The sequence below is a fragment of the Vipera berus genome (genome assembly GCF_964194415.1).
Source record: "Vipera berus genome assembly, chromosome: Z".
In the NCBI taxonomy this organism is placed as follows: Eukaryota; Metazoa; Chordata; class Lepidosauria; order Squamata; family Viperidae; genus Vipera; species Vipera berus.
Genome location: NC_138205.1, coordinates 58999048 through 59021766, shown reverse-complemented (window position 1 = coordinate 59021766; position 22719 = coordinate 58999048). Strand labels below are relative to the sequence as shown.

The 22719-nt window shown below is 39.6% G+C and overlaps 1 protein-coding gene and 1 long non-coding RNA gene across 3 annotated transcripts in view; one reads left to right on the top strand and one right to left on the bottom strand.

Moving 5' to 3' along the window:
* Window positions 1-14797, top strand: part of ERP44 (endoplasmic reticulum protein 44) — a 164239-nt gene extending 149442 nt beyond the window's left edge. For both annotated transcript variants that reach the window (XM_081345345.1, XM_081345346.1), the window contains 5 exons: window positions 2146-2262; window positions 5918-6029; window positions 6575-6716; window positions 11752-11854; window positions 14289-14797. In XM_081345345.1, coding sequence (XP_081201471.1) covers window positions 2146-2262; window positions 5918-6029; window positions 6575-6716; window positions 11752-11854; window positions 14289-14390 — 576 coding nt within the window. In that variant the 3' untranslated portion in view covers window positions 14391-14797. The remainder of the gene's footprint in view (window positions 1-2145; window positions 2263-5917; window positions 6030-6574; window positions 6717-11751; window positions 11855-14288) is intronic.
* Window positions 1-22719, bottom strand: part of LOC308678266 — a 70336-nt gene that overhangs the window by 9455 nt on the left and 38162 nt on the right. The gene's annotated exons all lie outside the window — the stretch shown is intronic.

The following is a 22719-nucleotide window of genomic DNA, read 5'->3' as shown; positions in this document are numbered from 1 at the left end:
TACTGCAATGCTCTCTACATGGGGCTGCCCCTGAGGACCACTCAGAGGCTTCAACTGATGCAGAATGCAGCCGCGCGAGTTGTAATGGGAGTCTCCCGATACTCCCATGTAACACCTCTTCTCCGCGAGCTGCATTGGCTTCCAGTTGCCCTCCGGGTGAGATTCAAGGTGCTGGTGATGACCTATAAAACCCTAAATGGCATGGGCCCAGATTATCTAAGGGAGCACCTGCTGCCAGCGTCAATTTCCCATCGTCCTGTGTGCTCCCACAGGGAGGGCCTCCTCAGGGTACCGCCGGTCAAGGATTGCCGATGGGCGATCCACAGGGGGAGGGCGTTCTCTGTGGGCGCGCCTGCCCTATGGAATCAACTGCCAACGGAACTCCGGACTGCCCCCGACCTTCGTTCATTTCGCCGGGACCTAAAAACCTGGCTCTTTGAGCTATCTGGTCTGGACTGAGGGGTTTAATGTTTTTAAATTGTGATTTTATTTTTGTGGCTAGACTTAATTTAATTTATTTTAATTTATTTTAATTTTATATTGGATTGTTTTTAAATTTTGCCTTGTAAATCGCCCTGAGTCCTTTGGGAATAGGGCGGTATATAAACCGAATAAATAAATAAATAAAATGTGTACTTTGGACATTATTGTTTGTTATGAAGTGAGATAAGGGAAATCTTGATCACCAAAGGTCTGAAAATTATGGATATCAAAGGTTAAATTGGAATATTGATGAGAAGTCAAAAATTATGTAAAAATTAATAACAGGATATGGATTATTTATGAAGATTGAATGTAATTAAGATACGTATAAACTAAAAATTTATTGATAAATGTAATAATGATGTTTTTATTGAGCTGATATAATTACAAATGTACTAGTTTGAATACGAGATAGTAAATGTCAAGGGAAAAAGAGAAGAAATATCTGAAGTTGTAACCTGAGATTTGCACTAAAGATTTTGTTATTGAATTTTTGATTAACCCAGTCACCACGTTGCTTTTTAAATACTCAAATGTAAAATTGGAAAATTAATAAAATTAATAAAATATTATAAAAATGTATTTTAAAGAAGGCTAGATTTTTGAAGAAGGAGAGTGCAAAAGTTGAGTTGAAAGTAAACATTAAGAAAACTAAGATCATGGCATTTGGCCCTCTCAATTCTTGGCAAATAGATAGGGAAGAAATGGAGGTAGTGACAGATTTTATTTTCCTGGGCTCCAAGATCACCGCAGACAGGGACTGCAGCCAAGAAATTAAAAGACGCTTGCTCCTGGGGAGGAAAGCCATGGCAAATCTAGACAGCACACTAAAAAGCAGAGACATCACCCTGCCAACAAAAGTGCGTATAGTCAAGGCTATGGTCTTCCCAGTTGCAATGTATGGCAGTGAAAGTTGGACCATAAGAAAGGCTGAGCGCCAAAGAATTGAGGCCTTTGAACTATGGTGCTGGAGAAGACTCCTGCGAATCCCTTGGAGGACTCCAAGGCGATCAAACCGGTCAGTCCTAGAGGAGATCAACCCTGACTGCTCTTTAGAAGGTCAGATCCTGAAGTTGAAACTCAAATACTTTGGCCACCTAATGAGAAGGAAGGACTCACTGGAGAAGACCCTAATGCTGGGAAAGTTTGAGGGCAAGAGAAGAAGGGGACGACAGAGAATGAGGTGGCTGGATGGAGTCACTGAAGCAGTAGGCGTGAGCCTAAATGGACTCCAGAAGATAGTAGAGGACAGGAAGGCCTGGAGGAACGTTGTCCATGGGGTCGCGATGGGTCGGACAGAACTTCGCAACTAACAACAAGAAGAAGATTTTCAATGTACATGTTTCTAAATAGTATGATAAGGTGAACCCTTCTGCTTGTTATAGTGTGTTGGTATTAACTATGAGTGATTCTGTGAGTTTCCAAGCCACTGAACTACTGCTACTGACTGTTGCTGGCCATAGTATGTGAAGCATTTTGTAATGTGCTGCTACAGGTCACAAACGTTTATAACAGAATGCCTTTATTGCCTTGTGATATGGCCTCTTAGTTATACTTTGTTTATAAAATTTAGATACTGCCCATCTCACCCTTGGAGATTATAATAATATATTACTTTTCCTGTGTTAATTTATGCTTAATTTTAACATCATGTTTTAACAGGAAAATGCTCCAGATATGGTTTACTTGGGTTCTATGACTAATTTTGACTTGGCTTATGCATGGACTCAAGACAAATGTGTTCCTCTTGTTCGTGAAATTACATTTGAAAATGGAGAGGTAAATACTATCTGGTTATTCTGGCCTTTTATTTAAGGGATAAATGGTTACAAATGAAATTGATTTAATCCAAAATTAAGTGTCAAATGCCTTTCATTACTTTATAAAGCCATTGGAGGATAAGCCAACCCTAGAATTTTTAACCAAAGTACTATAAAAAATGTGCCACCCACAGATAAATTAATTCTCAAACATTCTGTATATATTTTCATTATGTTCTGATTGACTTCATTTATTTTCATACTTTGTATCAATAAATGTAGTTTACCAGAACAGATTAGATTTTAAATTTTCACAGTTGGCTTAACCATTGGTGGCATATTTTTCAAGAAATTTTAATTTAGCTTATCTGTGAGTATATAGTGGTACTATAAAAATGCATTACCTCATTTACCCACAGATAGGCCCATCCATGGATAATTCAAACCCATTTTCTGTGTATTTTGGAACTTAAAATCCTAAGTTTATACACACATATATAGAGTATTTATGCATTTCCAGAATATCCTTGGTGGAGCAGTGGGCTAATGCCTCCTTAAGTAACACCAGCTGCCTGCAATTAGTGCAGGTTCGCATCCCACCAGGCTCAAGGTTGACTCAGCCTTCCATCCTTCCGAGGTAGGTAAAATGAGGACCCAGATTGTTGGGGGCAATAAGCTGACTTTGTAATAATGCCGCTTGGGGGGGGGGGCGAAAGCCCTAATAAGCAGGCATATACATAGAATGAAGGCTACTGCTAAGCACATTGGTTTGTGCTTAAATTGTAAGCCGCCCTGAGTCTTCAGAGAAGGGCGGGATATAAATGGGATTAAATTAAATAAAATAAATAAATCCTTTCGTGCCTAAGTTGTCAACTAATAAAAATTTCTTCTCAGAAGCAGGTAAATAAAAATATTGAGCAATATGATGATGATGTCTATGATGATGTCTATTATATCTGGAAGTCCAGCGTGAATGCTTGTTACAGATAGAAAGGCTGCTCTGGACATGTTTGAGCAGCAATGTAAATGATGAATAAAATGCAGAAAACTATATACTCTTCATTTGCTTTTTATAATGTATAAGATACCAACCAGTTATGATTATTTTTTTAGTACCTTTTGGAATTTTAGACATCAAAAACATCTTTTGTATCTGATATTCTATATTTCTCTTTGTTACTCCAATCTTTCATTTCTGTGAGAGGGGGAGGGGAAAAAAACAAGCAATTTGTGTAAACAATTCCCCCCCCCCCCCCGTTGCAAAGTAGAGAGATCAGAGAGGTCAACTTACACTGATTGTGATGGTGATTACAGAATTCGTGAATTGGTTGTAAAGTTATTTTTTTCAGGAATGTCATAACTTCAAGTTCTCACTGAATTAGATATTCTGTAAGTAAAAACTATTTCAAATTGAGAGACCAATTTGAAATTTTTTTTTCATTTGAGAAGGGATTTATGAGTAGGTAGAGTGGTATTCCTATTGCCTAAGCATTTTGCAAAATCTATATGTACAGGTAATCCTCAACGTAACAACTGTAATTGGGAATGGGAATTCAGTCATGCTTTTGTTTTGTAGTGGTCATTAAAGGAACCCATTAATTTAAATGGGCATTCATGTTGGAAACTGGAAAGAACAATCACAAATCACAGTCTTGTGACTGCAGAACGCTGTGGCCAGTCATAAAGCTGACCTGCCCAACATACATTCACATGACTGTGGAGTGTGTGTGTGACCATTAGTGATGGCCAGGGTGCCTTACAAGCCATAAAGCACCCATTCCATAGCCACCATAACTTCAAAGAGTGGTTCCTAATTCACCCCCTCCTCAAACACCTATCACTTGATCCCACCTGCCCAATTTCCCATCTTCCTTTTTTTTAGAGAAAATGGTAGAAAAGGTAGTTGTTTGGCAGCTTCAGTGGGTTCTAGATGAAGTGGATTATTTAAATCCCTTTCAGTCAGTATTCAGTATTCTGGCCCGGTTATGAGATAGAAATACTCACTCTTGTGGATGATCTCTGGCAAGATCAGGATTGGGGTAGTACAACTATCCTTGCTTTTCTTGACCTCTCAGCAGCCTTCAATACCACTGACCATGGTATCGTTTTGGGCCAGCTATGGGATCTGTGGCTGGGTGGCATAATCTTGCATTGGTTCGTCTTCTTTCTCCAAGGCTGGTCCAAATCAGTATTGATAGAAAGTGAGAGAGCCAGCCCATGGACACTCTTCTGTGGCATATCACAGGTCTATTCTCTCCACTCCTTTTAAACATTTTAACATCTACATGAAGCCTCTGGGTGAGATCATCTGTCATCATGGTTTAAGGGATCATCAGTATGCGAATGATACTCAACTTTATATCTCTACCCCTATTATACCCAAATAATACTGTTGCTGCCATTTTACAGTGCGTAAGAGGCTTTTGGGCATGGATGGGGGACAACAGACTTTGACTAAACCCTGGCGAGACCAAATGGCTTTCGGTGCACCAAGCTTCAATATCCAGGATTTTAAACCAATTCTGGATAGAATTGCATCTCAAACAGACCTAGTCTGCAACTTGGTGGTTCTCCTGGACTTGTAATTCCAGCTTGAAGAGCAGAGGGCAGTCACAGCTAGGGGAGCTTTTGCACAACTTTGGGTTGTGTGATGGTTGTGGCTTTTCTTGGATCAGGAATCCTGTGCTCAGTCATTCAAGCCCTGATCTCCCCAGTTTGGACTACTGCAATGCATTCTACATGGGCCTGTCTTTGAAAGCATTTGGAAGTTTTAACTGGTGCAGAGTGCAGTGGCATGTACAATCTTTGCATCTCCTAAAGTGTTCCATGTTACACTGTTCTGCAAGCTTCACTAGCTGCCATTTTGCTTCTACGTGCAATTCAAGGTGTTGGTTACCTATAAAGATCAGCATGGCATGGGTCCAGGTTACTTGAGGAACTATGTCATCGGTGCTTGCAGAGGAGACATGCTTCAGATCTTTTTAGTCAAGGAATTGTGTCTAGCGAGTCCAGGAGAAGAGCCTTCTCTGCTGCAACCCTATTCCTTTAGAAGATCTTGTTCTCTTGAGGTGAGATTGGTTCCCACTCTTCTGACCTTCTGCATGAGCCTGAAAACCTGGCTCTGTCAGTTGGCTTGAGGACTTAATGGGGGAGTACTAAACTAGAGTTGACTGATCGACTAAGAGCAACTCCCACCTCCTCCACCTCCCCAGTACATTCTGATCTCTGCATTTTTACTGCATTTTTATTGTGATTTTATACATTTACATATATATTTATGGTTTTGTTTTGATATTGTAAGCTGTTCAGAGTCACCTTGCAGCGAGATGGGTAAAAAAAATATTAATAAATGAAATAAATAAAATGACTGGTTGTAAGTTGAGGATTACTTCTATATCAATTAGCATATATAACTGTTTTCTTGAGGGAGTTAACATTAATCAATAAATATACAGAATTATTTTTGTTCAATCCTTATATTTATTTATTATATAATTTTTAATGATTATAAAACTTTTGATTAAATTGGTGAGATTAGTATTGTATTAATTTCTGATTTATCCCTTATGTACTCATCCCTCATTAAGAGTGTATGAGTACACAGATAAAACCTGTACATTAACTAAAAGTTAGTAGAAAATTGATGGTCTATTAATATTTTTCTTTCTATATAGGAATTGACAGAAGAGGGTCTTCCTTTCCTTATACTCTTTCATATGAAAGATGATACAGAAAGTTTAGAAAGGTTCCAACAGGAAGTTGCACGACAGTTAATAAGTGAAAAAGGTAGATGTTTGCTGTAATTATGTATATATATATATATATATATATATATATATATATATATATATATATATATATGTATGTATATGTATATGAATATTGTATTATATCTTTTAATTAATTGAATTAGGTGTTAGACTGAGTTGGCAAAATTGTTAGTTTTCTCTTATCCACAAGAACGATAATTATTGATGCTGTGTTTTCTTATTATATAATATTTCAGCTTAATACTCTTTTACCACTGAAAATATTAAGGCTTATTCTTGTGCACATTTAATGGAAAGTCAGCTATTACAACCTACTAACTTTTTAAAAATTCTCTGAAGATCTAGTTGTAAATAAATCTATACTCCTAAAATTACATTGTTTTTTCCTGAAACAGTGCATTTAACCTATTTATATTAATACAAAATGGTCTTATCAACACCTTTTGTATATTCAAAATACTTTTACCCCAAACTAGATATTTACATATATTATGGTGATTTATCTTTATGTTCTTATATTACGTTCTCTAAAAATCTTAAAATTTGCTTCTAAATTTCAAGGTACCATAAACTTTTTACATGCTGATTGTGACAAGTTCAGACATCCTTTGCTCCACATTCAGAAGAGCCCAGCAGATTGTCCTGTTATTGCTATTGATAGTTTTAGACATATGTATGTTTTTTCAGACTTCAATGATTTGGCGTGAGTACATGTTTTCCTTTCATCTTCGGTCATATAGAGTTAGAAAAAAGGAAAAAAATACTTTGGAAGGGAGAGGGTAAAAATCTTTTTTCTATTCAGTTGTATCATAAAAATTAAGTCTAGAGAACATTTTTTCATAGAAAGATTTCCTTGGGGTAATGTTTTTGGAGGATTTGGTGACGGGGGATGGGGCAGAACTACTGCATACTTACGTTCATTGCTTACAAACCTCATTCAGCTCATCATTACACCATCTGTTATTACTTTTAAGGAGAGGAAGTAAATAAACATAGATGGTAATCATTAAACTATCTTTTATGGGATTATTTATTGATTTATTGGATTTATCTCTGCTGCAATAAAGGAGATTCTCAGCAACTTCCATCAATACAAAGTAATAAAATTTTTATTCTAAAATAAAAAACAAAAAAACATAATATAGAATTGTTAACATGAATAGTGCTGTAATTGATGGTATCAATTCATATTTTAAATGCTTTATGAGAAGCTTAATTTTTAACAGCTTACAGAAAGCCAACCCTGCAAATTAAATTCCTATGGGGCAGACTGTTCCTAAGTGCATGTACTCCAATGGTAAAAAGATTGCTTGTGAGCCCCATTCCTCTCACTTTATAGAAATGTGTAACCATTACAAGTTTCTTCTAGGTCAGACATGTCAAACAGAAGACCTGCGGGCCAGATGTGGCCCGACATGTTCTGTGCGGCCCGGGGACCTGCTCTGAAAAGACCGAAGGACTAGCCCGCCGCATGTCGGCCCTGACCAGCCCAGGCCGACCGGGTGCTGATCTACAACCTGGTTGCATCCATCAAAGCCCTGCCCCCTGGATGCATGCACAAGCAGAGTCCGGAGTCCTGCTGGCTGTCTTGTCCCGCAGGCTGACTTCACCCAGGACGCCAGCGCTGGCCATCTCCTGTGTGCACACCCGGGGGTGGGGGATGGGGCAGAGGTGGTGAGGCAGGTCCTTGTTGGTTCCAATGGATCTTAGGCTGAGTGCATTCTGGCTTTGATGGACGCAACCAGGTTGTAGATCAGCGCCACACACACACACACACACACACCAGCACCTCCAGCCTCGCAGCCCCAGGAGGTATTCCTTTCAACGGGACTACCCCCACCTGCCCACATGGTATAGGAATGGCCAGCAGCAGCATGTTAGTGCTGGTAATCTCTCCCCCTCCCATCACCCCTTCCTGAGCACAGGGGAAGGAAAGAGATGAGAAGGCAAAGGAAGGAACAGAGGGAGGGAGGGGAAAAGGGAGGGAGGGAAGAAGCAACAGGGAAAAAGGAACAGGGTGAGAGGAAGGAAGGAATGGAGAGAGGAAGGAAGGGAGAGTGGGAGGGAGGGAGAGAAAAAGGGAAGGAGGAAAGAAGGAACAGGGAGGAAGGAATGGAAGGTGGGAGGGAAGAAGGAAGGAACAGAGCAAGGAAGGGCGGAAGGAAGGAACAGAGGGAAGGAATGGAGGGAGGGAGGAAGGAACAGAGGAAGAAAGGGAGGGAGGGTGGGAGGGACCATGTCCCGGCGCTCGCCCCGGTCCCATCTTCCTCCAGAGACCCTCAGATCTGTCCCTGTCCTGCCCAGGCACCCCTGAAATGAGTGATGTCAACCTGGCCACACCCAGCCAGTAGGCCATACCGTCCAGTAGGCCACACCCACTCAGCCCCTCGAGGGCAACTACAATGGTGATGTGGCCCTCAATGAAATTGAGTTTGACACCCCTGTTCTACGTCATATATTTCAGATAGGTTGAAGATTGTTTCATTATATGTACATAGTCACCCATCTCACAAAATGTGTAAAATAAGTCATAAAATATTATTTTAAAAATTCTGTATTAAAAACATAAATCGGTATTACTGTTAACAGAAGTAGTAGTGGAAGGTTTGATGTTATAGACAATGCAGCCACAACATGTGATATGTTTTGAAGGCCAGAAGCATTTTACAGTCCATAAAGACTGCTTCAGGCCTGGTGTAATTTTAAAGACCATTCGTAAGTCTTGGATTTACTTGTACTGTACATTAATTATGGGAAACAATTCTACATTCATCTGCAAATGAACATATCAGTCCACCATTGTTCTCAGTCACAAAACTTGACTTTACAGAGGAGAATCATTTTAAGCTGCTTCCAACTACTCCCAATTCCCCACCTTTAGTCTCTCATATGCCATCACATCTTCATAGTTATTTTTCTGAGCAGATTTCTAAACAAAGCAGTAACTAGAAGGAGCTACCATATTTATTTTGCAAGACTGGCTTCAAAGCTTCACAGAAGAATTTTTTAAAATCAAAGATAATTCTGGAGATTGGTGCTGAAATTTGAGTATGCCGTTTCTTATTTAAAATTCTTTTTTAAATAAGAGGTTACACTGAAGCAGGAAGGCTTGCACACACTAAAAAGGTGTTTGTGGATTGATTTGATAATTTGTTTTGGTTAATTTCTGTTTCTTTATACTTACTAGTTGAGTTTTTTATTCTTGAAATTCTGGCAGTTACAATTCTATCTTCACATAGTCTTTAGTGTATGGATAAAATAGATTATCTCAGAAGAAATTAAATTGATGTCCTTTTAACATTCATTTCTGTTCTTGCAATTACTTAAGCAGGAGAGCTTTCAGAAACATTTTTATCAATATAACTTACAGATAGCCATTTGTACTTTATAAACTCTGCATTTGGCACTTAATGTTCTCTGCAATATTGTGGTGAGCAGGGAGTTGAAGGTAGCAAGCAATGAAATTATTGGGCAGCTAAGCTCTCTAGGAATTAATAAAGAGGCAAAATGCTGCCATGCTTTCAGGCAGTCACAGACATAAAAAAGAGATAGTATAATTTGTCTCCCAGTTATAATTCAGTTCCTGATCCTGCATTATTAATCCTAAATATATCTTGAATATGTGAAATATAGTTAATATGAATTAAGAAAGATTCATATTTTTTGTTTAGACTTTGAGCTAATCTTTTGAATTTAGTGTAAAGACTTGCTTGCTCCTTTGCTTAAGCTATGGAATAGCCTTCCAGCAGAAGTACTCAATTCCCTCTATTTGCCTGCTTTTAAATATTTTTTAAAATTAAAAGCCATATTGAGATATAAAGAATGGAGACTTAATTTCCCTGACAATGTTTAAAGAAACAATGGTTGGAAACTGATCAAAGAGAGAAGAAACCTGGAATTAAGAAGAAACTTCCTAACAATGAGGACAATTAACGAGTGGAACAGCTTGACTTCAGAATCATGGGTGCTCCCATCACTGGAGGTTTTTAAGAAGAGACTGGACAGTCACTTGTCTGAGATGGTATAGGTCCTTCTGCATGAGCAGGGGGCTGGACTAGAAGACCTCCAAGGTCCCTTCCAACTCTGTTCTGTTCTATTCTATTCTATTCGGGGTGAGCGCCCCTCCCTGGCCACAGGGCCCCTCCCCCCTCTGGGGACAAGTAGGGAGGGATGCGAAAGGGACCGCGGGAGTCCCATCCGCTGGGCTGAAGGAGGTTTGGCAGGCTGAAGTCCAGCAAGTGACTCTTCTCCACCTGTTGAACTGAGGCCTGCCCGGCAACACTGGGGTCTTCCTGGCGCTGAGTGTTCCTCTTCTCTCCCTTGGCAGAGGGAGCAAGCGAGGGCCCTGGCCGGGATGAGTCCTCGCAGCTGGGCCAGTGAGACGGAGCCAGAGGCGGCAGGGTCAAGCTCGCAGCAGCCACCCAGGGCCTTCCTCCAGGCCAGAGAGTGGCGGCACTCCTCCTCTGCCTCGGGAGACCCGGGCTCAGGAGTGCCGCAGCGCCCTTTCCTCCGCTACCAGCGCAGTCTCATGGAATCCGCTTACGGAGCCAGAGGCGGCAGGGTCAAGCTCGCAGCAGCCCCCCAGGGCCGAACCTCCCGGCCAGATTCCAGGCTTCAGCGGCTCCCCCCATCGCCCCCAAGCCCAGCACCGTCCCCCACCCAGCCTCACCCACCACTGGCATTCTGCCTGCTCAGCACGAAGCAGAGGTAGTGCCACTGCCACCACACTGCGCCCCTCACAGCCTGCCCCTCACAGCCCTCTCCTGGGCTTTGAATGGCACCCCTCCCGAGCCTGCCTCACGGCCCCAGCCGCCCCACCTGCCCCCCTCCCCTGAACCAGAACCCTCTCCGGGACAGGAGAGACCCCTTTTGACTCCTCTGGGACCCTGTTCCCCCCCTGCGGAGGAATCTCTACCCCCCAGCCGCACCCCAGAGGGGCAAGCGTACCCCGGCCCAGCCCAGGGCACCAATGGAAGGGCAATGGACTGGGAGGAGCTGCCCAGCCTCACAGCAAATTCTCCCCTGAGGGCTGGTGTAAGGGAAACAGCCCCCAAGAAAGGGGCTTCCCCAGGAGCTGCTCCAGGCCAGGCTGGGACCGTGCACAGAGGGTCAGAGGGCGAGAGACGCCGAGCAGAACAAGGCAACCAGCCCAACCATGAGTGGCCGGCCTGACTGCCCGGCTTCTGCCCGCTCAGCAGAGCCGGGGTTTCCTGCTTGGAGAAGGTGCCCGAGGGCTGCCCCCACCTGCCCACCTGGAGAAGGTGCCCTTGTGTCCGAGGGCAGCCCCCACCTGCCCCTCCCTGCCCCCCTGCGGCCAGAGCAGAGCAGCGGCTGGCTCACTGCATGTTCACACGGCTGAGCCTGGCTTTGTCTGCTCCCAGGACTGTGATCACACAAACGTGCAATGTCTGAGCAAATAAACCACTATTCTATTCTATTCTATTCTATTCTATTCTATTCTATTCTATTCTATTCTATTCTATTCTATTCTATTCTATTCTATTCTATTCTATTCTATTCTATTCTATTCTATTCTATTCTAAATGAGCCTACTCTAGGCTTCATTATGTATGTACTGGCTACTATAGCTCTTATGCTGATCATGGGGTTGACTAGTGATTGAAATGATTTGATGATTTTTATATCTAATCTTTATTATATGGCACTTTTTGAGTTGGATCTTATGCTATCTAAAGTGCAGTGTTTAATATTACTTAAAATGTGATATATCATTGCAGTGTTCCTGGTAAACTCAAGCAATTTGTACTAGATTTACACTCTGGGAAATTGCACAGAGAGTTTCATCATGGTCCAGATCCAACAGATGTAGCACCTGGTCAGGTAAGAAATAAAGTATTCCAATACATCTACATTAAGAGAACATTGGAATTTCTCCCATGAAAGCAGCATAAATTTCAAAAATAGAGCAGGATAGGATTAGGCAGCTCAGGAAATAAATGTTAGTACATCCTGTAGTGATTTCGAATATGGGTCAGCATACCTGTAGAACTTGACATCAGTTTTCTAAAGCAAGCATATATTCCCTCAATGTCACTTTACAGGGAAACCACTTCTTTAAAGAATTGTTGACAGATGCTACATGAAGAACTTCAAGTATTCTAAACTTTTTAGGCTTCAAGTCTAAAGCATCGCACAGCCTACAATAATTAAAGGCAAATAATTACTTGCTTGCTTTTTTTTCAGCAAGATTTGAAATAATTCTTGGTATATTCCAATGCCACTTCGATTCCTGATAAGATTTAACTTTCATTTAGCAGATTCTTCCAATAATACTTCCAATCACAATCCTCCTTTCCTCTTTTTTCTTGACTTTTTTAACAGAAAAAATTGCTATTATTTTGAAACCTTCAGGGTTGTAGTGATGGTGGTGGAGCAAATCCAAGTCCATACTTAATGGTATAATTCACCGTATGATTTTGACCCAATCAGTTTTTATCATTGATGTAGAGAAAAATTGGAGAAGGAAATATATTTATATCATTTTGAACTCATACAATACATGCATCTAACATATTTTTAAATACATGTATCTGTTGATTCCTATTAGATCTTCACACTTTTTTGCCTAGAACAAAATATCTCTCTTCAAAGCTGTAGTTCTAGCTCTCTCTCCACTTAGGTTTTAAAACAACTAACTTTCTATTTTATTGCTTCTCATTGCTTGTCAGAGCTTTAAAATGGAAAAAAAGTTCTTTCAATGCTTGCAGAACAAAAATGTTTCCTGGCAATCAATATCTAGTCAATTAAAAGCTAGTAACAGTGTTTTAAGACATCAGGATCAGTCTTCCAAATAGCCTTATTCTACTTGCTTTTCTTCCATATGAATCTAAGGAATCTTTGGAACCCAATTGATACAGCGTCTCAGGTAACCTATTCTCATAGTCATAACAATCACCACAAAATGTCCAATTAGCAACTCTGAGTGCCAGCAAACACGAGACTTGATTTGTCAGAGAGCTTATTTGTCAGAGCTTTACCTGAGCTAAGTCAAGCTTAGCAGCTCTGTAATTCTAAAAATAGAGGGTAACCTGGAATGCCCTTTGGGTAGAAATGTAAGGTTTTAATTCAGATAATAAACATATAACAAACCAAAGAGGTTTTTTGCTATAAGTAATTCCTTTACTCTTTTGCTCCTTTTCTGCTTCTAACCATCTTGACACCTTGCTTTAGAGGATTCTGTATTTGGGAACAAGCAATTCATGCAATTAATGGAAGCTGGCATTCTTTACTGTGCTGAATATCTGCTCACCTCAAACTATAAATGGAGGATAGTACATGGAATCAATAGTTCTGAATCCCTCTGCTTTTCTGGTTTGGATATTCTGGCTCTCTCTTTTAATCAGTGATTTGATTTGTGTAATGATGCTGTTGTTAACTGCAAGGACATGTGTATGATGCTTAGGCAGATATTTCAGCAGCAGAAATATCTTTTGTGTTCTTGCCTGTTTTGATCAGAGGTTACATTGGATGCAGGCAGCATACATTGATTCCCATAAAGTGGTTCCATATGACATTATTGTCAGGGCTGTTGGAGGCTCACATCAGTGATTACAGTTGTTTCCTGACACAGAATAGAATATAGAATAATAGATACACTTCAGTCAGTTGGTATTTGAGATCTTCCAAATTGCTTGGTCCTCTAATAGTCACATTCATACATTGAACACTATTCAGAAATATCTCCTTTTTTCTTTATTTGTTATACATAATTTATTTCTTCTTCAAAACTCTTTTAATTAACTTGTTTCAAGCTGAGATATAAAGCATGGCAGGAGTTAAAGGAACCAAAATATGAAACTAAATGTTTAATCATATGTCCTCCCTGGATTTAACCCCTTTTTATGTTTTCTGTTGTACCTACTCAGAACTGAGTCTATAAGTTTGAATGTTTCATGATCAAATGGTTCTCTGTTCAAAACAGGCGTGGTAGTAGACTTGTTTCAGAACAAATTCAGGAAGTTTTTTTAAGACTACCTTGAAATTACAGAAAAGGGCTTTTGTAAAGATGAGGTCCTTTTGTGTTTAAATGGGATTCACATACCTTCTCTGAAACTCTTTCAGCACCCTGCTAGCCTGAGTATTATATGTTGCAGGAAGCATCAGAGAAGGTGACTTGCGTAAGACAAGAATTTGTTGGACTGGCTTACACTTAGCAACATTATTATTTTGGTACCACAATTAATTGGTACTGTGTCTGAATCTTTTATCTTTAATGTTTATCGCTTGTTCTAGAAGATTGTTTTATTCTTTTCAGCCACTCCAGGACATAGTAAGCAGCCCACCAGAGAGTTCATTTCAGAAGCTAGCACCTAGTGGACATAGGTACACCTTATTGCGGGAAAAGGATGAACTCTGAAGACCTGAAAACAACGTTCAGTCAGCAGTTGTAACTCCTGTGGGGTGGAAATAGGAAACTTATATTTTCTTAAATTCTGTTTGTTTTATTTTGAATAATATCTTGTTTTTCTGTGCTCCCTGGGGTTTGTAAATATGTGCGGGCCACTTTTGGACAGCATCTCTCCAAAGTTTTTCTTGCTGCAAACTGATGTAAACCTTTTCTAAACAAATGAAAGTGTTGTCAATGCCAGCAACATGCTGTTAACTTGCACTATCCAATTAAACAAGACTTCTAGTTTTTCATTGGTGTAATCTGGTGGTATGATTGTTTTACCTTTTTCCTCAAGTGAACATAATTTTGTTAATTTGCTATTGAAGGAATATCCTTTAATTCTTGGGTGGGGAATAAATTGCAATTTTACAGAATTTGTGTGATGCTACCTTACTTATTTTTACCATACAATTCATTTTAAAGTGGAAATGAAATGGAGAAAATGTTCAGTGGGGCCCATTCTCATTTGTTGAAGTATTTGTGGCAATGAGGGAAAATTGGTAAACACACGCCCTTTAGCTTCAAAAGCAAAATCCCAAAAAATAGATTTTGGGAGAGTCCCTCCTTCTCACAACTCTCCATTTATTTCTTTTTAAGCAGTTATTAACTTAACCTAATATTCTCTTATCCCATGACTCCTTATTTAACTCTAATTATGAATACTCATATATTGACGAAGTAATAATTAATAGAAATATCACTCCAAAAACAATATTTTGCCATTTATAAATAGATGCATAATAACATTTTGATGTTCAAAACATTTTTGAGACTATAATAGAAAACATTAGGAAAAAATCATCATTTTTTAAAGTTGAGAAGGTAGCAGCAATTAGCCAATCTTGAAAAATGATCTTGTTAATATTTGAATGGTAGACCACCAAGAAATTTCAAGGCTATAGTTAGTCTGGGAAGTTGGAAAATAAAAATGGAAGAAGACAATTTCAATACTATCATATTGTTACTGAGAAAAATATGTGGTAATGGAACCACCTCAGTTTAAAAATAGTTGTAAATATATTATTATTGTTATGGAGTTCTTGGTATGCTCTTAGCTTGGTTGCTGGTTTGCAGACATTTCATTACCCATCTAGGTAACATTGTTAATGCTAGTGAGTGTGAGGAATGTAAATGGAGTGGGGAAATCTACTCTTGTCTACAGGCAAACAACCAAGCTCAGAGAACACCAAGGACTTTACATTTCAATCTTATGCCACATATATTCTATTCTATTATTATTATATTAATTACTTGGTTAATGAATTCTGAATCTTCAGAATCAACTTTATTAAGAATATAATTACAATTATGATCAGTCTTCAGTATGTTTGCAGTATGTTTGCAGTATTGGGTAAAATCTTGAGGCAGAGGCTGAACAGAATTTCTATAAGTAAATGAACCTTTAGGTTTTTAAAGAGTATATAATCCTAGAAACACAGTCCTAATTTATAGTATACAATCAATACATTTTTAAATTCCTTTCTGTTTTCAAGATCAGAGGATTGTCTTAGAATACATGAAATTACTATATTTCCTTCACAATTAAAACAATGAACTACTGATAGTTGTGGATTTCCATAATACAGGGCTAAAGTGCTGCCCCTTAATACAGTGTATGTTTTCAAACAAATCAGATTCTTTCTAATATTTTGAAGTGACATATTTCCTCAGTTACAGCATGCTTTACTTGTTCTGCAAGTGTTCATGTGTTAAAATGTATGGTGATAAATAATTATTAGAATTTTTCAACCATTTCCTTCGTGCAAACTGTTGAATAATAAATAATTTTGTGGAACATATTGTTTGCTCAGTAGGCAACACTGATTACAAGTGCCACTGTGTGCATGCTCCAGATAATGTCTATGGATCAGCTAGATTTTTAAAAATTCAAATTTTAGCCTTTTAAAATATTTTTTAGTTTTGATGCTTGTATCACAGTTGTGAACTATTAAAACCCATGCAGCTAATTAATGAATAAAAAAGAAAAAAGTTGGACTTTGGAAACCTTTCTTTTTTCCCCCCAAGAAATCACAATGTTTCTCTGTTATACATTTAAAAAGTAAGCAATTTAATATTTATTTTATTTCATTTAATATAAAAAACAGAATAAAGAACAGCCTGTTGAATAAATGGCATACAACATTTATTTACATGTTTATAAAGAAATATACAAAAAATCATACATTTTGTCTAATGTTTACATCTATTTTGTGTAACATGACACTGTAGCCTAGTTGGTTAACTAGCACTTGGTTTCATCTTCTGCCATTGAAATTACCCCTTCTGCTTTGTAACAGTTATATTTCTCATACTAGAGTTTTTATGTTGAAAAATATCCATGTTTTCAAATGTTAAATGACAATAGATATCTAATCTTAATTCCCAAATATTTTTATTCAGGCTATCATAGCTATCTCAAAGGTGCTTTTTCAGTTGTGATAAAAACTGATGAAGCTTCTTGGATGAGAAGCAAAACATTTTATTCTTCTTCCTCAAGGAAAAAAACAATCCAGATGCTTTTTGAAAAAGCACCTACGAGGCCTAGTTGATTGAGAATCTACACAGAAATGCTGTCATAGCTACTTTTTCTTTGGTTTCCTGTATCATGGACTGCATTTCATACACAAAGGACTCTTGGCAAGGGATGGGCTCCACCTCACGAAAACACAAAAATGTACTTGGAAAAACTGGCCCAACTCATCAAGAGGGCTTTAAACTAAAACTAAGGGGGGAGGGTGACCAATCTCTAGAATCTTTAGAACCCCAAACCAATCACAAATTCCAAGAAAACAAATCAAACAATGAGATAGGCAGTGATGAAAAAAACAAAAACTCAAACAACAACCAGGAGATACAGGAAACACTCCTGTGGATAGGCATAAAAGTCTTAAATGCTTATATACAACCATTCAAAGCTTGAGGAACAAACAGGGTGAACTAGAAGCAATAGTACACAAGGGGAGGTATGACATAGTTGGCATTACAGAAACTTGGGCCAAATCCATGAGTGGAATGGACTGACAGATACAAATTGTTCAAAAGAAACAGGTCTACAAAAAGAGGGCGAGTTGCACTATATGTAAGAGAACACTACATATCTGCAGAAATGCACATGATCAAAGATAGAATCTCTCCAGAATGTATATGGGTCAATATAAAAGAACAAAAAGTTACATTGACATAGGTATATATTACGGGCCACCCAACCAATCAGAAAAAAATAGATGAACTCTTTGCCAACTAGTTAACAAATGCATGTAGAAAGCATACCACAGTAGTAATGGGAGACTTCAACTATCCAGATATCAACTGGGAGACAAACTGCAGTGAGCGGGAGATCAAACAGATTCCTAACCAACCTAGCCGACAACTTTGTCACCCGAAAGGTGGAAGAGGGAATTATTCAAAGCTATAGTGGACTTAATCCTTACAAACAGAGAAGAAGTGATGGAGGGAATCGAAATTACCAGAATCATGGGTGAAAGTGACCACATCATACTGTAATTTAATATAATGCAAACACTAGCAATAGAAAACAATCCAACCAATGTTCTAAACTTCAAAAGAGCCGACTAACAAACTCAGAACCTAGGAAAAATCCCATGGATAAAACTCCTGAAGGGGAAAACCACCCAGGAAGCATGGGAAACCCTGAAAAATCTGGTCATAAAAGCTGAGACCAGCACAATATCACCGAAAAACAAGAAATTCAAGAAGAAACCAGCATGGCTGCACAAAGATCTCTCTAACAAACTAAAAGACAAAAAGGACAAATACAAAAAATGGAAAGAGGGATGTCAGTGCTGCTAACATCGGATGTTCTTGCTTGACAACATAGGGAGATGTAGCCTTCCTTTAACTCGTATATTACTTTTAGAGTTAGAATTATTGGACGCTGGGGGGAGTAGGGAGAATGTATCTCAAGACTGTTTGTAATAAGAGATAAGAATTTGGCAGGTTGTTAAACAGGAGGGAAAGTTTGCATTTTAAATTAATTGGAGAATGTGATTTATGATGTTTAATTAAGGGAGGGAATTGTGCTTGATATGTGTTCAGGAGAGGAGAATTCAGATCTTGGCTTCCAATATGTATGTGCCAAAGCTATGCAACTATATTAAAAGATTCTTTAAGGTAAACAATGCCTTGAAGTTTTTTGAAGTACTGCATTTGTCGGAACCATGACAAGGGGCACATAGCTGGAGATTATCAGCAGACAGCCAGAACATGCAAAGATGAAGTCAGGAAAGCAAAGGCTCAGAACGAACAGAGACTTGCAACAGAAATCAAGGACAATTTTTTTAAAAAAAGGTCTGATGTCCCCATCTTCAAGAAAGGGGGAAAAACGGACCCAAGAAACTATAGACCGATCAGTTTAACATCAAAACCTGGAAAGATCCTAGAAAAGATAATAAAAAACAGATCTGCAAACAACTAGAAGCAAACAAAGTTATAACTAGTAGCCAGCACGAGTTTGTTAAAAACAGATCATGCCAAACCAATCTCATCTCATTCTTCAATAAAGTAGACAGCGAAACACATTGGACGTAGTATACTTAGATTTCAGTAAGGCATTGTAGACCACAATCTACTCCTGCATAAACTAGGAAAAGGTGGAATAGACAACATCACCACCAGATGGATCTGTAGCTGGCTAACAAACCGTACTCAATGAGTGGACCTCAATGGTACTACATCCACATGGAGAGAAGTAAGCAGTGGGGTACCACAAGGTTCTGTCTTAGGCCCAGTACTCTTCAATATCTTCATAAATGACTTAGATGAGAGAATAGAAGGGAACTCATCAAATTTGCAGATTTCACCAAACTGACAGGAGTAGCCAACATGCCAGAAAACAAACTCAGGATCCAAAAAGATCTTGACAAACTTGAACAATGGGCCCTATCCAACAAAAGGAGTTTCAATGTGAAGAAAAGCAAAGTCTTACATTTAGGCAGGAAAAACCAAAGGTACAAATACAGATTGGGCAAGGCCTGGTTTAAAAACAGTAACTGTGAGAGGGACCTTGGAGTCCTATTGGACGATCACTTGACTATCAGCCAGCAGTGTGCAGCAGCCACCAAAGAAGCTAATACAATCCTGGGTTGTCTAAACAGAAGCATATAATCAAGATCACACGAAGTATTAGTACCACTTTATAAAACCCTAGTAAGACTACACCTGGGAATACTGTCAATTTTGGTCACCATATCAAAAAAAGATGTTGAAGTTTGGAAAAAATTCAGAGAAGAGCTACTAAGATGATCAAAGGCCTTCAGACTAAAACCTACGAAGAATGGCTGCAGGACTTGGGTTTGGCTAGTCCAGGGGTTGGCAACCTAAAACACTCAAAGAGCCACTTGGACCCGTTTCCCACCAAAAAGAAAACACTGGGAGCCGCAAAGCCCTTTTGACATCTGAAATGAAGATAACACTGCATATATTGTTTTTTACCTTTATGTTATGTATAAAAAAACTATAGTGTGCTGCATTTATGAAATCAATGAACTGCTACAAAGAAAACAATTTTTTATATCTGCATGCAACAAAAGTATTTTGAACTCAGAAAGAAAGACGCTGGGTCGAAGGTTACTTTCAAATAAAATACTTAAATGTCTATTTGAGTCCTCATATTTATGAAATAAAAGGCCGGTGCAAACTATAAAAACTACAAACAGAAAAATAGAAAAGAAAAAAATTGTGGGGTGGGGGTGGGGGAGAAAAGGACAGGAGAAAGAGGGGGAAAAAAACCTTTCCTTCATCCCAACAGGTAAAAACAATTTTAGTAGCTTATTTACCATCTTTAAATACAGCATAATTATCCCCATACCTCACCTCTTAATTAAAAAAAGCATTGAAATATTTCATTAAACGTTCTTTACTAAAAGTCCAGTAAGGACAACCACATATATTCATATTTTCTCTCTCCCTTCCTTTCTCCCTCTGTCTCTCCCTCCCTCTCTTTCTGCCCTTGGTCTGCCAGTCCTCTTCCCCCACTCAGTGTGTTTGTGTGTTGTGTGTGTGTGTTAGTCAGAGACAGACAGAGTCAAAGAGAGGCACTTGTGCTTCCCTTCTCTCTCCCTCCCCCTCTGTCTCCCCGATTTGCTCACCTGGCAAGCTGGCTTCACGCTGTTCTGGACAAGCTGACACAATTCTTATTGGTCTGGGTCTCCTGTCCTTGAGAGCTGCTGCTTTTTGCTGCTTCCTGTTTCCTGCTTCCTGTGGAGACACAGCAAAGGCAGGAGCCCAGCCCAATAAGCTTGTCAGCTTCTCAGAGGACAGCATGAGTTTTACAGAGAGAGAGAGAGAAGGACAAGTGCCTGTCTCTCTGGAAACTGGGAGCCCCAGGAGAAGACTGAAAGAGCTGCCTGTGGCTCCAGAGCCATGGGTTGCCGATCCATGGGCTAGTCTAAAGAAAAGAAGAAATAGGGGAGACATGATAGCAGTGTTCCAGTATCTGGGGGGCTGCCACAAGGCAGAGGGGGTCAGGTTATTCACCAGAGCACCAGAGGGAAGGACGAGAAACAATGGTTGGAAGTTGATCAAGGAGAGAAGCAACCTGGAATTAAGGAGAAACTTCCTGACAGTGAGGGCAATCAACCAGTGGAAGAGCTTACCCCCAGATATTGTGGGCACTCCATCACTGGAGATTTTTAAGAAGAGACTAGACAATCACCTGTCTGAGATGGTATAGGTTCTCCTACTGAAGGTTCTGTGTGCCTTTGGCGTCTAGTCATGCCAACCACATGACCACGGAGACGTCATCGGCCAAACGCTGGCTCTTCGGCTTTGAACCGGAGATGAGCACCGGCCCCTAGAGTTGGAAACGACTAGCATGGATGTGCAGGGGAACCTTTACCTTTGTCTGAAGATTGTTGACAGGCAGCAACTGTCTATTACACACCTTTCCAAGTGGCTACTGGACAGAGCTTCAATCCAATGCCTGAATTACCTGTCAATGAACCTACCATCCCTTCCCTTAAGGAATGGATCACACAATTGCAATGACCAGTTGTCAGAAAAGCCTTAGATAAAGCTAGAGAAGCCTATAAAGCCCAGGCAGATAAAAAAGGGTGTAACCCAAACCTTTTAGGGTGGGGGATAGGGTATACCTTGGAGGTTCTTGCAGCCCTCCAAGAAGTTAGGACCAAAATTTGTGGGACCCTTCCCTATTAAACGCATCATTAACCTAGTCACAGTAGAAGTTGAACTCTCCAAAACATTAAGACAAATACATTGGTATTCTACTGTAGCTTGCTAAAGCCCAAGATGAGTTTGCCTCTAAGGCCAGCAGTAGCCCCTCCACCACAGCCTATCCTGGTGCAAGGTGAACAACATTTTGAAATCAGGGAAATCTTAGATTCCAGAAAGCACCATGGGGCCACCCAATACTTAGTGGCATGGAAGGATCTCCCAGCAGCTGAGAATGAGTGGGTAAACAAGAAACATATGAGGCCCCCTAGACTGCTCAAATGTTTTCATCCTGGTTACCCTGATAAACCTGACTAAGTGCTATGTTTCATTTTCTCTCCCTGTTGTTTTCTCCAGGTGGATCTCTCTCTCTCTTTTAAGCGGGGTGGCATGTGAGACCCTCAATGTATTTCTTATACCTTCATTTTCAGGTTCTGCCATTCTATTGGGGGGGAGGTTTGTGCTTGGAAAGGGGGGGAATGAGCTATGGGTCTTCTTCAATGTACTTCCTTTGCTTTCTTCTATCCTCTTTGAAGTATCTTATTTGGGATGTGAAAGGAATGTGTCTCCGGCCATCTGCCTTATCTTCAGTCAGATGGGAAGAAGTCACAGAGAAACCTGACAGCCTCGAGCATGGTGTCTTATCAGTACCACAACGACAACACCTATGGATTGGTTCAATTCAAATCAGCCAATTAGACATTTGAGGTAGGGTTTGAAAGGGCTCTTTTAATGTAATATTTCGCGTGGAAAATACTCAGATCCTGCCTTATTCTCCTGCTATTAATATCTTCCAATAAAAGTTCCTGTTGAAACAATGCAAGTTTCAAGAATTCTGCTTTCTTAGAAGAATTAATTGAGGCAGGCCCTTCTTGTCACCCAAACTTGCTAAGCACCCAGACCTTTAACTGCTCATCTCTCTGGTATTTCCTTATTGGTTCCTTTGTTTATTTGTACAATGCAGTAACTGGTATATGTATGTCATAGCTTTAGCAGAGTTCATGCCTTGGTTAAACATGGCTGTGCTCTGGAAATATAATAAATATAATAAACTGGCTGTTCGTAATAATAAAAACCTTTATTGTCAAAGTACAACATGTGTAGACTT